The sequence below is a fragment of the Aethalodelphis obliquidens genome, unplaced genomic scaffold (genome assembly GCF_003676395.1).
Source record: "Aethalodelphis obliquidens isolate GAN/ISIS:26980383/991018 unplaced genomic scaffold, ASM367639v1 scaffold68, whole genome shotgun sequence".
NCBI lineage: Eukaryota > Metazoa > Chordata > Mammalia > Artiodactyla > Delphinidae > Aethalodelphis > Aethalodelphis obliquidens.
The window spans coordinates 2,544,270-2,563,033 of NW_020838012.1; the positions used below are offsets into that span (position 1 = coordinate 2,544,270).

At 35.4% G+C, this 18,764-nt stretch overlaps 1 protein-coding gene across 1 annotated transcript in view; it reads right to left on the reverse strand.

Annotated features, from left to right (window-relative positions):
- CNBD1 (cyclic nucleotide binding domain containing 1) overlaps positions 1-18,764 on the reverse strand; it is a 387,744-nt gene that overhangs the window by 84,859 nt on the left and 284,121 nt on the right. The window contains 1 exon segment of the mRNA XM_027089778.1: positions 16,061-16,254. Coding sequence (XP_026945579.1) covers positions 16,061-16,254 — 194 coding nt within the window.

An 18,764-nucleotide genomic window follows, 5' to 3' on the forward strand; every position in this document is an offset into this window, starting at 1 on the left:
CAGGATATCCCAATATCTTCTTGATCATAGTTTAAAATTAATTAGAATAAGTTCCCATTTGAAATTATTGGTTAAGTTTTGATCTAGAGAAGAAATTGCTATTCAACTATTATACTTAAAAGATGTATTATTTCTCCAGTGGGAGCAACCATTTATCAATGCTTCTGAAGTCTCCCCAAATTTATCCAAATACCTGATAAAACCTGAAATGTATTGGGCAGTATGAGTAAGACGCTCATGGCTCAATTACCCTCAGATACAAGAAAGATACAATCTATGTTGATAACACAGATTAGAAGTACTTAGGAGTTGGGAGACTGAAAAATTGGGATTCAGCGATCAAGTGCTTAACTTGTTCAAAATATTTTCACTCTAACTTAAGGATACATACATACTGGCAGCAAATTTTTATCAATTTTTTATCGATTCCTACCTCCACCCCATCCCCACCGCCTCATCCTCACTCACATAGTTTGTTATTGACTGACTAGCTAGCAACTGATACAAGCCAAGAAAGAAATTTGAGAAGGGATTTATTCCCATAAAACCTAGGAATTAATGTAAATATCAACAATTAAATTTATGCAGCAAGCAATTAAATTATGCACATGTGTCTATTATCTCTGGTTACCCAATTTATTCCATGACGAAGGGAGGTAGACCCATTGCCTTCTCCTATTTTAACAAGAGTATAAATGGTATAATTATAGTTCCTAAAATGATTGCAAATAAATATAATTTTTTTCCTTTATGCACTGGTAATGGTATCATATTATTTAAAGTGTTTGATTTATACAGGCACAAACTAAGAAATTAACCACTGTATATTTCAGCTGTTATAATAGCTACTGGACAACAGTAGTGATCATTTAATTATTCTTCTTTCTTCATCTACTAGATACCATGTTAGATACTTCTATTGTTATTTTTTCAAAAATATACCACATATAAATTGTGTTAAATGCTGTTGTGCATATAAGCCAATGTACATGATTTCAAGCAGTGTCCAAATAAATACAAACTCCTTAAACCTCAAATTCAAAATCTTCTACTCTCCTACCTATTTTCAGCACTATTTCCAAAATATGCCCTTAGATGAATTTATCATTTTAGTCACATAGTTTATTCATTGACACTAAAAATATTTTGTGAATTTTGACTACGTTTTCTTAGCAGCCCTTTATAACCACAGAGAATGCCTTCCTTAATTTGTTCTATCCATTTAAAATTTAACCTTTTCAATCTATCTTCTTTACCTATTGCCTTCAGAAAACGACCACTCTTTCCTTTAAGCTTAAATATTAATTGCTCGCTTACAAAGCTTATTTGGCAATTCATTTCTATTACTGATGCATAATAATCAAAAAAGAAATGTTTTGAGCCCTTGTTTTGCATTAAGCACTTTCATAAATCATTTTATTTATCCTCAAAACTTTGCTATGAGGAGGATATTATTAGTACTATTACTACCACTAAATCTATTTCACAGATACAGAAATGGAACTTTAGAAAAATTAAGGAACATATCCAAAGTTAAATGACTAGTAAATATCAGAGCCAGGATTCAAGCCTAGGATTGTCTCATACCAAGTTATATGCTCTTTTATAATTATTTTTATTATTTCAAACTGCAACTAGTAATTCACTTATTTTTTACCTTCTCTCTTTAACTGGATATATATGAGTGTCCTATACATTCTGGTAAGCATACAAGTTTCTACAACATAGAGATATATACTTCTATGTGGTAAGTAGTGAAATGAAATTTTGGAGATTGTAACAAATCTAGATAGCTATAGCAAAACTAAATTGTGGACAGAAAACACATGTTAATTAGCAATGATGGTTACACAGAATAACCATATAAAACAAGATCCAAAGGTGAATTTCAAGATCATGGGTTAGCCAGATACCCCCATTGGAAAACTGACAAGCTTTCATATAGTCTAACCAATACACTAGGAGTAAATAATTTCTAATGAATTAACTGGTAAGGTGAGATAGTACATGCTATGTACCTGACTCAATAAATAAGGGAGCATAGGAAGGAAGATCTGTGACATGATTTGGAGGCAAGAAAGGAGAGGAGAAGAAAATATAGACTGTTTACATACTGTATATATGCTTCTCCTCCTATGCTTATAGCTCCTGAAAATGTTACTCAAGAGGCAGAGATTCTCAAGTGGGAATGAAAATGAAAATACCTAATTCCTGACACACTGAGTAAACTCACTGCTGAGGAAGACAGGCTGCATGTAACATATCTGAGAAATGATCTTCCTAGTAGAATCTGATTTGGTAGAAATGTTTTAGGAATGTTTAGCATACTGACTGACTCCAGCCTAATAGCCACGGTAAAAGTTGGAAAAGAGTTAATTATCCTGCATTATGCATCAATATTCTTTATATTGTTTTCTTAATTTGATTCAATTGCAATAATATAATAATACACTATTATTTATTAAACTCATATTCTATGCCAGAAGCAGGGTGGTATTTTTTCCTTTAGTCTTCACAAAATTTCCTGAAGTAGATATTATTATTATTCCCACTTTACAGATGAAGCAACTCAGTTTCAAGTAACTTGTCCAATGTAGCACAATTAGTAAGTGATCAAACAAGGAAAGCTTTTTTTAAAAAGCTGGTCTCAAAAAATCTGTGCTACACTACTTATCTTATGATGTAGGTCTGTGCTGCTATACACACCAGTGGTGGCAAAATGAAAGATAAAATTGTGGTAAATTAGCCCAGTACAACTAAGCATGGTCGTTTGAATCACCATAATGGCTTGTCATTAACTTACAATCATAATATTAAAGATCTAGTATCATATAAAAATGTCTGCTAAAAGTGAATATTCATATATCAGCAAAGATATATATTTTTTCTGGTTTCTTAACACTTCAGTGATGCCAGTTTCTGGGGCTAGTGAATTTATTTAGATGTCTAAAAGTTAATAGTCTAACTTTAGCCAAGTCCTTGATGGCAGCATTTTCAGCCACTGTAGCACAGGACAAAGAAACAGCATTTCTACTTGCTCGTATTTCATAATTCCTGTTTGTCATCATATGTGTACATATTTGTCACTCAGTGACCTGAAACTCTGATTTTAAAGTCTACTCTAAATGCTATTTCTAGTTATTTTATTTTAAAATTTCATTCAAGAAATCAATGTTTGCTTAGAAAGACAGGAAGTCTTGGTCATTAAAAGTGTGGGCTTTAAAAATCAACAAGGCTGGGTTCTACTTTGGTCTAATTTAGTGTTTACCAGCTATGTGACAAATAATTAAAGTGTTACATTTCTCAGAGACAAAATTATATACCTCATAATGTATTTGTTAAGATTATCTGAAATACTCTATAAAAGTTTTAACTTAGTCTTAACTTAGTGCAAGTACATAGCAAATACTCATTAAATAACAGCTGCTATTATTATCATCTTTCTGATCATCATCATCATCAAGCTTATGACTGTACTGTTAAGTATACTTCGTAGTCTCATCTAGCACTGTAATCAAGCCAATCCATATATTATATTTTTCAAGTTATATTTAGCAATATAAACAACAAAATATTAGGTCTTATATTTAACAATAACAACATCATTTTAAAACCTATATTTTAATTTATTTTTTATTGTTGCACACTTTTATTAACATACAAATTATCTTAAATAAACCAGCATTTTCCATGAGTAACATTCTCACATACAGGTTTGTTCCCTTCTCCAGTAATTGTAGAGGGGGTGGAAATGTCCTGGAATTTTTTATATAAAATTCCAGACTCCCTTTTGAAATTCCAGACTCTCCTTATTCAGCCTCTCACTGTAGCTTTTCTCAGTTTCTAGGACTCAAGTGATAAATGCCAAACCCATGTTTCCTCTGAGCTCTAGGTGAGCTTGTGATCCTAGAGACGAGTCTTGTCATTTAAAAATATTTCAAATAAAAACCCATATCATCCTCAAAGGTCTAAGTTACGTCTCTATATGTTATCCATTCTTATTGCCCCCTTCATTGCACTTCTCTATATGTTATCCATTCTTATTGCCCCCTTCATTGAACTTGGCATTATGAATAAATAACAACATGTTAGGCCTTATATTTAACAATAACAATATTATTTGTTATACTATACTTTTTATGTTACAACTTCTTTAGACAAATATTTAGGAATTTCATAAAAAGTTAAATGTATCTTCTCTATGAACCAATAACCTCATTCCTAGATATTTATCCAAGAAAAATAACATTTATCACAAAAAAATGCTAGCACATGAATGTTCATTGCTTTGGAAATAACTGAGATGTCTAGAAACAGAATAATGGATGAATAAGTTGTAGTATATTCATACAATTGACTACTACTGAGCAACTAAAGGTAACTACTGCAACAAAATGATACTCTTAAGATCTAGACTCATATTACAAGTTGTTAACATAACCGTCCACTTGTATACATAATTGGCATCTCAAAATCTCAAAACTAACTGACCAAATTAGTTCTTTCCCAAATCCTCTTCTACCTGTCTTCCCAATCCCAGTAAGTTGTCTTATCCTCCACCAATTCTCTCTATCCAAAATTTTAGAAATGATCATTGAATCCTCTCTTTAATTCCCCCTTCATTTCTAATCCATAAGCAAGTCCTGTCAATTCTACATCCAGAATGTATCCCAAGGCCATCTATGTCTATAGCATCTACTAAAGCAACACTGTCCAGGCAAATAACGTTATTAATGTACTTAATTACCAGAACTTCCTCACTGATTTCTCTGTTTTGCCTCCAGAACCACATACCCAGATCCACTCCATTCTACGTATGACAGCCAAAATGACTTTTTCATATGTAGACCATATCATAGTACTCCCTTGCTTTTGGGGAAAAAAAGGCTGGTAGATATTTAAAACACAGAATTGTCTTTTTCATATTCAAGCAAAGAATTCATGGAACCTCCAAAAATGACTTGATTGTTTCTTGGAAATATCAATTTTTTTTTTACTAAAAAATGTGTTGTGCAATAGTAGCAAAAGCTACTACAAAGGGGTTACTTCACCAGAAATCTTAGGTTTTATGAATATCAAGTGTATATTAGTTAGGTTGTTTATTTTTAGTGAAAAATTTATTAAGACATTCCTTGGAATAAGAGGAAAAGTTTAATTTTAAAAGTACATCCTTTGACATACAGCAAAGTAGTTAAATACGTAGAGAAGTCCATTGGCTCTGACATGAAAATATTAAATGTGCTCAAAAGTTTACAAAGACTAGCTTTCTGTAGGCATGCATCAAGTCTCTTGAAAACAACAGTAATCAAAAGACACAAGAGTATAACACAAACTGCCAGATTCATCTTCCTAAAATTCATGAAGTTAGTGCTCTCTTCAAATGACTGGTATAGTTCCTTACTATGCTTTCATCAAAGATGAAATCTTCCAACTAGCCTAAAATCAAACCATTTACCTGAACCTGCTTAAGTGACCAATAACTGCCTTCTCTGTCCTGTGTACCAGAGCATTTCCTCACTGTCCATACTACCTCTTCCTGTCCACATTGTTTTTCCTACTTGGGATATTTCCATTCTTTCGCTTGTCCATTCTTTTAGTCATGCTATCTAAAATGCCTTTATTTTAAATGACCTATATATCATACTAATCACTATACCTATGAACAGGGGGTGTGATAAAGAATAAACTTCAATGAGTTTATAGTCAAATGAAAATAGAAACTAAAAACAAACAAACAAAAAAGTAAGTCACATGACAAAAACTACAGCACAACCTAAGGGAATATACTAAATATATGAGGGCACAGGGGAGATTGAGAGACTTTAGTCAGAGGAAATGAAGCTTAATTAGTTTCTTGAGAATGCATGAGAGACTTCCAAGAATCCCCAAAGGAGCTTGTCACCTTCAGACGCAGAAAACAAGATGTGTAGAGACATGGAGAAAACATAAACATTCAGTGAACCATATGTAGTCTTGCCTGGCTAACAAAAAGCATGCACTGGAGAGATGAGCTCATTCATGGAGTGCCCTGAAAACAATGCAGAGAAATTTAAATTTTATCTTGTAAGGAACTAGAAATAAGTAAAGCATTTTATGCAAGGGAGCTACATAATCACATTTGACTTTTACAAAAGTCACTGTAGTGACAATGTGGAGGATGAACTGAGGAAGTCTGTAGATTATATACAAGGATGGGAGGTGATCATAACGTATTGACCAAAAATAATAAGAGCCTGAAAGTAAAAATTGGTAGAAGGGATGGAATGAAAAACAAAAACATCATCAACAATAATAACAGTAGGTAAAAATTGAGCTCTCACAATATGCTAGGCATTGTTCTGTTTTATATAATCTGTCTCATTTAATACAAACAATGATGAATGAGGTGGGTATTGCTACTAGCTCAGTTTTTACAGATAAGGGACCTGCAGCTTAGAGTCTTAGTAAGTTGCTCATGTTTCTATAGCTATAAAGTGTATGCTCTGACTCCATCACTTGTGCTCTTAAAAATGGGGCTATTGGGCTTTCCTGGTGGCGCAGTGGTTGGGAGTCCGCCTGCCGATGCAGGGGACACGGTCTCGTGCCCCGGTCCGGGAGGATTCCACATGTCGTGGAGCGGCTGGGCCCGTGAGCCATGGCCGCTGAGCCTGCGCGTCTGGAGCCTGTGCTCCGCAATGGGAGAGGCCACAACAGTGAGAGGCCCGCATACCGCAAAAAAACAAAAGAAAGCAAAACAAAAATGGGGCTATCATGGGCTTCCCTGGAGGCGCAGTGGTTGAGAGTCTGCCTGCCGATGCAGGGAACACGGGTTCGTGCCCCGGTCCGGGAAAATCCCACATGCCGCGGAGTGGCTGGACCCGTGAGCCATGGCCACTGAGCCTGTGCGTCCGGAGCCTGTGCTCCGCAACGGGAGAGGCCACAACAGTGAGAGGCCCGCGTACCGGAAAAAAAAAAAAAAAAAATGGGGCTATCATGGTCACACAGTGTGGACAGGGCACAAACATAGCTCACCACTTCTTCAGTGTATGCTATAGTCTATAGAATTCTATAAAATAAGGAGACAGTGCCTTCTCTTAACTCCATGGCCGTTCTAACCCACAATGAACTTGCTCTTCTCCAAATGTCATAGTTCACCTTGTCAGGACCAGCTCCCACCTAATCATCTAATTCTGGACTGTCTTCCCCATTTTTGTAACAAGAGTTAGTTCTGGTCCCCTATTAAGGACAAGGAGCATTTTTTACGTTTTATTTCAGTGACGCCCTGCCTCTATCGAAATGTTGTCAAATAATAGTGTGTGTGTGTGTGTGTGTGTGTGTGTGTGTGTGTGTGTTGATTTTTTATGCCTGTTTGGAGATGTCCTTACCAAAATTCAAAAACAAAAGGCCAACTCTGTAAGAGACATGAATAGCATAAAATTGTCTCAATATTTACAAGAGCAGGAGGATGGGAAAGAATACATATTATATGTTTTATTATTTTTATTATTGTGAAATACTAATTTTGTAAGAAACATCAAGGCAACAAAGGATCCAATCTGCTAAAGGATAACGAGCAATTAGTTAAGTCAATCATGTTTTATTTCTAAAGTTAATGAGCTAACTTGATAAAGTAAAATACAAAAAAATTCTCAGGTTAAAGGTTTTAACTTTATATTATATTGCTCAAAGGAAACATATTTTCTCCAGTCTAGGATGTTATCAAGTCATATAACACATACTCACAATGGTTCACAAGATACAACCAGGCAAAAAAAGGGTTTCATGCAAAGCTCTCATTGTAAAAGGAAGGGCCCCAAAATATCAGTAACTATTTAATCACCTCACCTTTGGGGAAATTTTCTTCTTGCTCTTGCCATTCTAGTTCCTCTCCTTTGCTCTTTGGTGACTACTTTCCTTTTTCCCAAATGTGGAATTTACTCAAGATTTGCTCCTTGAGTTCAGCTTTCTTTTTAATACTGTTTTTCTCAGACTTTATTTATAGTTTTATGGATTTAATATCACATTTCTATGTAGACAATTTCAAAATTGATACCTCTAGTCATTTCAAGATTATATTGTATACCCACCACAGCACTTAACACACACACACACAAATTCTTACATAGTATTTTATTAAGCTAGTCAATTTAACTGATTCTGTAGCATCACACACACACACACACACACACACACACTAAAAAGAAGAAATTTCTTTCTAAAGCTAGCTTGTTGAAACTTATTTTTTTGTGTGGCAAAACCCAAGTTTAAAGAGGTATATTTCAATATCACAATTTTTCCCAAATTAGGTGGTTTCAAAAATAAATAAATAAAATTATATGTAAGATTTAGCATGGAAACAAATAATATATATAATCTATTACATTCTATGTGTTATGTGTATTCTATACGTATACAAACAACATCCTATTACATACATATAGATGTATTACATATATAAGCTATATCATAGGATACATACATTACATAGGATGTGTTATACCCATAACACATAGAATATTAAGTGCAATTTTTCCAATTACTCCAAGATGTTAAACTTACATTTATATAAATTTAAATGATATAAAATAGAATATATATACATATGTGTATATATATATATATAAAGATTAGATAGATTGATATATAGATATTTATGTAACAGAGTGCTCTGTGTAGTTTTCCTACTGTAAAAGTGACTTTTCCTGTTGCTTCAGAGTTTTAGAAATTAAAATTTCCAGGGCTTGCTTGCATAGTGATTTAGAGATTATAAAATTGGTTTTGCAAACTTTAGCTCATTTTCCATCTCAAGAGACTATAAGCTGAGGTCAGGCAATTGATGGAAAAGATTGAGAGAGGTCTGTTTAGTGAGGGTTGTCAGTGTCCTGCAGTCATTTTCCTTCCTTTTCTTCCCCTTTCCCCAAAGCTCAAAGTGAGGATTGAAAGAATCTCTTTTCCCCATTTCCTGTCTGCCTACATTTTTCCCCTCTGACTTTAAAAGAACTTAATTATAGGAATGAGATCACTAGGTAATTTAACCTAACTCCTGACCAATGCTCCACTGAATGCACAGGATGCCTTGCTAACCTGTAGATTCTTTTCCTAGATTGAAAGAAGTAAGAATGTAGAATTAAGTAGTTAAAGAATGACTAGCTCTCTACTCCCAGAAGCCCGCTTCACAATCCTGCAGTCAGACAATGAGGGCAAGATAAGATCTGAAGAAAGATCATGAGGAGTCAGCCAGTCTGCATAAATGGAAAATAATGCAGAATACAACCTCCTGCCTTGATGAGTCACTGAGATACTTTAAAAACAGTCATGGCTGAGCAGACTCTTCGGAGTTGGTCTGGGACACGGAACTACCTTGCCCCAGGTTGCTGGAACTCTGAATAAAGCAACCTTTAATTTCTACCAAAACCTGTCTCTTGAGTATTGGTTTTTTGATTGGTGAGCAGCCAAACCTGAGTTCAGTAACAAAGAGACAGGAAATTGATAGAGTAAGTGTGTGGCTCTCCCTCTCCCATCAGCCAGGTGGACTGACAAAATTTAACTAGTGTGGAACTGTCTGGAAAGGGAGTAAACCTGGAGATCTGCCAGAAGGGGTGAGCTGATCCAAAAGAAAGACTTCCATGGTATCCACTGCATGAAACCAGGGACAAAAGGTGTAGTATTAAATAACACACTACAGGAGGCAATACCATTCAAGGGAGTTACGGAAGGAAGGACAATATAAAAGATTGCATTTAGAGCCAAATCACAGAAGGTAAGCATAAAATTTTACCTCTAATATCCACCCTCCCTTCCTTCCTGATCCTCTGAGAGGAGCAAGAAAGAACAGCAAGTGAACAGAAGAGGATGCAGAGTAAGAAAAGCATAATAAACTGATGTGAACTCCTTTTCCCACTGCAGAATTATGGCACAATAAGGTACAAGCTGTGCTGTCAAGCATGAGAATTTGAAATTTTGATATGAAGACAGGACTGGAATTTTTTTTTTGACTGAAATTTTTAATACCTAAAAAGATTAAGCTACTTGTTAATAACTAGGATCTGACTGAGATTTCATCCAGGGAACATGGAATAATAATACTACATAGCTTGTTTGAAAGCTTTGGTATTAAAAAAAATGATAAAGATATTTTATAAATTCACCCTACTAAGTCCAAATTGTTCAATATAAATTTATCAAATAATTTTCTTTCCACATGGCTTCAAATGTTTATTTTCAAAGAAAACTTCTACTAATAAGCTATAAAGTTATCTTAATAATTATTGAAGAACTTCCACTTAAAATTGCTTGTATAATGTTGCTAAATGTTATCATGTAAAAAATACATTTTAATAAAAGATAGCAGCATAGTAAAATATATAATATATCAAATATAGGAGTATATAAAGTACAAAATACAGTATAAAGTACAAAATACAGTGTGTGTGTGTATGTGTTTGTGTGTGTTAGCATATACCAAACCATACTGAGCTGACTCTAAAGAAATTTGATTTTCTTTATGATTGGTTCTTTGAAAAATTGTGAGGCTAATTAAAAAATGAATTAAAGATTTTAAGACTCGTTAGAATCATTGTTGATGATCTTGTAAAGGAATGAATAATTTTTCTCTCTTTTCCTTATATAAAACAATGTAATAAAAACATTTTGCTTTAATATATAAATCAATATCAAGAAAAGCAAAAACAAAACTTCTTGTTATTTGTACTGCACCAAGTTTTTTAGTCCAGTTTACATCTGTAGCAGGGAGTAAATATAGCAGATATTTGCATCTCATGAAAAATGTATTTGATCCTTAGACTGTATGTTTTTCACTTTATTTTCATTATGTTCAGATAATACCCACATATTTACAAAATATATTAGAGGGTTAAATTGAAGAATGAAGATGGTATTACTTTTTTTTTTCTTCTTTGTAGTTTGATTCTCTGATACAACACAATAAAAAAGCAAATAATGGCAAAGAAGCCAAATAGATGGCGGAAAAATAAAACATAACCCTTTGCGAAAAACCACAAAAACTCTCCTAAGCGTTAATAATATTTAATGTTTTATTTTAAAAATAAATACACAGAAAAGTCAGGTAATAAAATTAGACAAAGAGTAGCATGTCTTAAAATATAACACATTTCCTATAGGGGACAGATTCAACAAGGATAATTTATGTTTTTAGCAATCCAAAATAAACTGTAGGCAATAATCACATACTTGTCCTTCAGTAGACTTAAGAACAAAAGCCCTAGAATTGCTGACAGTTAACAAGATTGTCTGCTTTTATGTCTATTATTTTTTCAAAATATTCTATCAGAACTAGGGAAGAGAATGATTTAGAGCTGTGAACTTGTTATCATCCAGCTTGCAATAAAAATGCATCACTGCAGCACTGATAGTTCCTGGCATGCTGTGGCAGTGATAAAACTTTTAATGGTGTTGAACAGGCATGGGGTATTGTCAGAAGAGAATGCTCAGAAAGCTACAGTATCTCAGACCTTTGAGGCAGGTGTTGGAGAATGAGTATTAAGAACTATAAAAAAGAATAACAATATACAATCTTGTTATACAATAACAATATCAATACAATGGGGAGAAACAATGAAAGTTTAAGGAAAATCAGTCATCAGCTTAAAGTGATGTAATTCAAGAACTCCATGGCAGCATATAAAGAAAATTTCCTATAGTCGGAAGTCAGAAATGTTGAGGATTGGACTCAGTAATTATAAGGATACCATAGCTCCAAATAACTTTGCACTTACAACCACAGAAAATATTCTACTGAACCCTGAAATTTGGGATAGAGACTTTAAAACCTAGGACATAAAGTATAATTGCCACTTTTCAGTGAGAAAATATATGAATGCATTAAAAAAATTGAGTTTGTCCCATGTCTGGTTCACAGTAGCTCTACTGGTTTCATAGACCCACCTCATGGCATTTTCCATGGATTTTAAACATGTAATTTGAATGGATACTTGACAGAGGCCCCACACTTGTTTCTAGGCCTTTGTGGTAAAAACAATCAGAAAGGAAGATCAAGTGGAGACCTCTGAAATTGCTCTCTCCCTACCCTCCTCCACCTTAGCCAAGATAGTAAAACAAAACAATATCACAGACATCAGCAAGATGGAAGATTAGAAGTTCTGACCCAGCCCTCATCCCTCACAAAAGTAACAGTTTAATAACTATCCACAAATAAAAATAGAGTGTTGGAATACAATTTTTAAAAGCCCACAATAAATGTCATAATTGATGTGGTAATACCTAAAAGCTTTTCCTCTAAGATCCAGCACAAGGCAGGGATGCCCACTCTTTCCACTTCTCTTCAAAATAGTACTGAAATTCTAGACAGAGCAAGTGTACAAAAAGAAGGAGGAAAAGAAAGAGAAGCAGAAGAAGGAAAGAAAGAAAGAAAAGATATCCAAATCAGAAGGAAGAAGTAAAATTACCTGTTTGCACATGACATGATCTTATGTGTAAAAAACCCCAAAAACTCCACAAAGAAAATGTTAGAAATAATAAATAAATCCAGTAAAGTTGCAGAATATAAAATCAACATACAAACTCAGTGGTTTTTCTATACACAAGAACAAACTACACAAAAAAGAAATTGAGAAAAGAATCCCATTTACAAGAACAACAAAAATAATAAAATACTTAGGAATAAATTTAACCAAATAGGTGAAAGACATATATTCTGAAAACTATAAAACAGTAATGAATAAATTAAACACAGATAAATGGAGACCTTCTGTGTTCATAGATAGGAAAAATTAATATAGTTAAAATGTACATGCTACCAACTCAAATTCAACAACATATTAAAAGAATTATATACCATGACCATGTGGGGTTTATCCCTGGGATGCAAGGATGGTTCAACATATGCAATCAATAAATGCGATACACCACATTCACAGAATGAAAGAATAAAAATCACATAATCATCTCAATATATACAGAAAAAAAAATCTGACAAAATATAACAGCCTTTCTTGATAAAACCTTCAACAAATTGGGTATAGAAGGAACATGCCTCAACATAAGAAAGGCCATATACCACAAAGACATAACTATCATCCTACTCAACAGTGAAAGATCAAAAGCTTTTTTCTAAGATCAGCAGAAAGACAAGGGTGCAACTCTCACCACTATTTTTCAACATAGTACTGGAAGTCCTAGTTAGATATAGTCAAGACAAATCAGAAAGGACACAGTAAAATTTTTATTATTTGCAGGTGATGTGATCTTATATGCAGAAAATCCAAAAAGCTGTTGGAAATAATCAATGAATTAAATAAAGTTTCAGGATATAAAATCAACATACAGAAATCAGTGGCATTTCTGTATACCAACAAAACTTCTGCAAAAGTAATAAAGTATCCCATTCACAATAGCATCAAAAATATAAATAATTAAATGTTTCAACCAAGTAATTGAAATATCTGTATCATGAAAACTGCAAGATTTTTATGAAAGAAATTGAAGAAGATACAAACAAATTGAAAGATATCCCATGTTCATGGATTGGAGCAATTAATATTATTAATATGTCTGTAGTATCCAAAGCCATATAATCCAAACCCAATGTAATCCCTATCAAAACTCCAATGGCATTTTTCACAGAAATAAAGCAATCCTAAAATTTGTATGGAACCACAAAAGATCCTGAATTGCCAAAGCAAACCTGAGAATAAAGAACAAAGGTAGATGCATCACAGGTCTTGATTTCAAAATATACTACAAAGATATAGTAATCAAAACAGTATGGTGTTAGCATAAAAATAGACATACTAATGGAACAGAAAAGAGAGCTCAGAAATAAATGCCATCACATACAGTCAACATATATTTGACAAAGGTGCCAAGAAAACTCAATAGGGAAAAATAGTCTCTTTAATAAATAGTGCTTGGAAAACCAGATAACCACATGCAGAAATTGCACAAATAACCCAATTTTAAAAATGGGAAAAGGACCTAAATAGACATTTCTCAAAGGAAGACATAAAACTGACCAACAGGTGCATGAAAAGGTGCTCAACATTGCTAATCATCAAGGAAATGAAAATCAAAGCCACAATGAGATATCACCTTACACCTGTTATAATGGTTATTATCGAAAAGAAAAGATAAATGTTGGAGAAGATGTGGTGGAAAGGTGATCCTTGTACACTGTTGGTGGACATGTAAATTGGTACAGCCATTATGAAAACAGTATGGAGCTACCCTCTCCCAAAAAATTAAAAACAGAACTAACTACCATATGATTCAGCAATACCAATTCTGTGTAGTCATCTAAAGAAATAAGAACAGGATATTGAAGAGATATCTACATTTCCATGTTTATTGCATCATTATTCACAATAACCAAGATATGGAAACAACCTACATGTTTATCCATGGATAAATGGAGATAGAAGATATGATATACATACAAACAATGGGATATTATTCAGTCTGAAAGAGAAGGAAATCCTACCATTTGTGACAACACAAATGAACCTGGAGGACATTATGCTAAGTGAAATAAGCCTAACATACAAAGACAAATATTATATGATCTCACTTATATGTGTAATCTAAAATAGTCAAACTCATTGAAGAATAGAGTAGAATGTTGGTGACAAGGGGTCAGGTGTGGGGAAAATGGAGAGATATCGGTCAAAGGGTACAAAGTTTCCAGTATGCAAGACAAGTAAGTCTTAGAGATCTAATGTATAGCATGGTGACTATAGTCAACAACACTGTGTTGTATACTTGAACTTTGCTAGGAGAATACATTTTAAGTGTTCTCACCACAAACATACAAAAATCTAACTATGTGATATGAAGGATATGTTAATTAGATTGTGGTGATCATTTCACAATGTATACATATATCAAAATATCAAGATGTATAACTTAAATATATACAAATTTTATTTGTAAATTATACATCAGTAAGGCTGGAACAAAAATAATACTACATCCCAGGTAGAATGACAGAGATTAGTGCTGCCCTCATAAACCTAATTCGGGATTCAGAGGTGGTAGTCCCATCTTATTCTCATTTAATTCATGAGTTTTGTCCTTAAAAGCAAACAACTAGATCCTAAAAGATTGGAGTGGATTACTATACAGTCAACAAAGAAATAGCCCTAATTATAGCTGCTCTGCCAGAGGTGGTATTTTTTTCTAAAGAAGATTGAAAATGTATTGGGTACATGGTATGTGGCCACTGAGTGGTGAGTGTGTTCTTTTCTATCCCTATCAAGATAGATTAGAAACATTACCCATTCATGTGTGATCAACAATATACTTTTATGTTCTTGACTCATTTTTTATCCTTGTTTGTTTTTATTGGCTTTATCCATATTCATTCTTCTTGAATCTGAGAATATTTTAAGTTTTCCTGACTTCAATCCATGGTGCTAAATAATTTGGTTTTAATTGTTTCTTTGGCTCTTTTCTCCTCTGAACATCTTGACCACCCTAAATCCAAAATTGGCTTTTTTAGCCACAATTCTAGTTGAACCAGACCTGACCCTCATGTGGGGTATCTAGACATCCAGAAAGATATTAAACTTTATTTTTTTGTACCAGCTGATAGTTTTGAAACACATATAGGCAAAGGATTTTCTTCAAGCGAGACTTTCTGATTGTAACAGAATCAACACCTTGATTACCTTAGCATTGTCCTTGAGATAAACAGCATAAGCATACATTCTTAACTTGATTTAAAAGGCCATTCATGATCTGTCCTTTGTGTTCCCTTTCTCAAATCACATGTTCCCTCTCCCTTATCTCAAAATAACCCTCCTTCTACATTCAGTCATCCAACTACATTGGCCTTGTCTCAGTAGTCAAACATACCACAAAACACCAGCCAGTGGGCAATATGCTTTGGAAGGTATCCCTCATTAAATTGTTTTAAACACATTTCAAGTTGTGTTAACAGTATAATTCTTATTTTTAAAAGCTGTATTATCTTGAATATTTCAGGACACACTGAGTGATATATTTAGATTTAAATATCTGGAAGAGATAAAATGTTACAATAATGATACATTGTTGCTTATTGAGAAAGCAAATATTCCTTTCTTGCCATTGGGTCCATTGAAGGTATGTGCGTCTCTGCCAGTATAGAGTTTCTGAAGTCTTCACTGAAAACAAAGCTGTGGAAATTCTGAGGTATGAAAGAGGTTGTAGACTCATTTTCTTCAATCAGATTTTTATATATCTGTGTTCGTGGTCAAGCTAGGCCTTTCAGTATCATATAAAATCCATCATTTCCTATCACTGAAATAAAACAAAACCAAACAAGATATACTGTAGACTTTATTCCCAGACTCTTTGATATAAGTATGACTACAATAAAGATTACAATTGCTTCACTTTTAGCAGATCTCTTTTAGTTTAATCAATAAGTGACTTTAATGTGGCACTTAGGCATCACAAATAATTTAGTCAAATAACAAATATAACAAAGACATGTCTACATATTTAGAGTACTATTTTCTGACAGTTATTTATAGTAATAAATCCTTTTATGTAACTGATAAATGCTAGAAAAGAACCATGGTGCCATATCAAGATTAATAGATATAAGACATCATGAGAAAAACAGGGCCAGAAAAGTCCTTGAACTTTTCTAAATGCCTCCCACCCCACAAAAATGTGCCTTTCTTCTTATTTTATATAAGTAACAATATATACCTACTATTAATCTTCATTTATCTTTGTTCTGGACAGAATGATGATCACTCATAGAACTGAGTAAAGAATATAGTATGAAAAGGGAGGGGTTCCCTTCCTGTTGGTTGTTTGGCCTGAGGCAACCCATCACTGGAGCCTACCTGGGCTCTTTGGTGCGGCTAATGACGGATGCTGGGAGGGCTTACGCCAAGGTGTACTTCCCAGAACTTCTGCTGCCAGTGTCCTTGTCCCCACCGTGAGCCACAGCCACCCCTGCCTCTGCAGGAGACCCTCCAACACTAGCAGATTTTTCTCTCAAGAAGTAGTGCAGCTTTGAAGACTCCTAGAGATCATGGCAACATTTTTCTCAACTGCATCAACCAACAAGCATTGCTACCTCGAGGAAATAAGAGGCTGCTGAACTCATCCTTGATTATGTCAAACTATCCTCAATATGTATAATTGGTCCCTGTGTGGTTGTAGGCAAGAAAAAAAAAAAAGGACTGAACCCCAGAAACATGACAAATGCTTTGAAAATGGCTTTGGACTAAAAAAGTCTCCATGTGTTTCATAATGTAATCTTTTTGCTTATGAAAAATGCCTGTGAGGATGTCATAGAATGCTGCTGCTGGAAGATTCAAAGCTGTCTCAATGCGTCTCAGCTTTGCTTGTCTGAGTGGAATGAAACCAAAGCTGAACCTTCGTATAGTGCCCTGCATGTGAGGCTGGAGAGGCTGATCGCTCACCCACCTCTTCTTTTTCTGATACACCAGAAATACATCTACACGTGGAACTCCTCCTACAGAACACCTACTGAACGCTGGCAGAAGACCTCAGACCTCCCAAAAGGCAAGAAAGTCCCCATGTACCTGGGTAGGGCAAAAGAAAAAACAGAGACAAAAGAATACGGATGGGACCTGCACCAGTGGGAGGGAGCTATGAAAGAGGAAAGGTTTCCACACACTAGGAGCCTCTTCACGGGAGGAGACTGTGGGTGGTGGAGGGGAAAAGCTTCGGAGCCGTGGAGGAGAGCCCAGCAACAGGGGTGCAGAGGGCAAAGCGGAAAGATTACCTCACAGAGGATCGGTGCCGACCGGCACTCACCAGCCCGAGAGGCTTGTCTGCTCACCCACCAGGGCGGGCGGGGCTGGGAGCTGAGGTTTAGGCCTCGGTCGGAGTGCAGGCAGAGGACTGGATTTGGCGGCATGAACACAGCCTGCAGGGGGTTAGTGCGCCACGGCTAGCCGGGAGGGAGTCCGGGGAAAAGTCTGGACCTGACGAAGAGGCAAGAGAATTTTTCTTCCCTCTTTGTTTCCTGGTGCGTGAGGAGAAGGGATTAAGAGCGCTGCTTAAAGGAGCTCCAGAGACGGGCGCGAGCCACGGCTAAAAGACGCTAAGGCTGCTGCTGCCGCCACCAAGAAGCCTGTGTGTGAGCACAGGTCACTATCCACACCCCTCTTCCAGGGAGCCTGTGCAGCCCGCCACTGCCAGGGTCCCGGGATCCAGGGACAATTTCCCTGGGAGAACGCACGGCGCGCCTCAGGCTGGTGAAACGTCCCGCTGGCCTCTGCTGCTGCAGGCTTGCGCTGCATCCATACCCCTCCTTCCCCACAGCCTGAGTGAGCCAGAGTCCCCGAAGCAGCTCCTCCTTTAACCCCATCCTGTCTGAACGAAAAAGAGACGCCCTCCAGCGACCTACACGCAGAGGCAGGGCCAAATCCAAAGCTGATCCCCAGGAACTGTGCGAACAAATAAGAGAAAGGGAAATCTCTCCCAGCAGCCTCAGAAGCAGCGGATTAAAGCTCCACAATCAACTTGATGTACCCTGCATCTGTGAAATACATGAATAGACAACGAATCATCCCAAACTGAGGAGGTGGACTTTGAGAGCAAGATCTATTATTTTTCCCCCCTTTCCTCTTTTTGTGAGTGTGTATGTGTATGCTTCTGTGTGAGATTTTGTCTGTATAGCTTTGCTTCCACCATTTGTCCTAGGGTTCTATCCGTCCGTTTTTTTGTTTTCTTTTAATTTTTTTTCTTAATAATTATTTTTTAAATAATTTTTAAATTTTATCTTCTTTCTTTCTTTCTTTCTTTCTTTCTTTCTTTCTTTC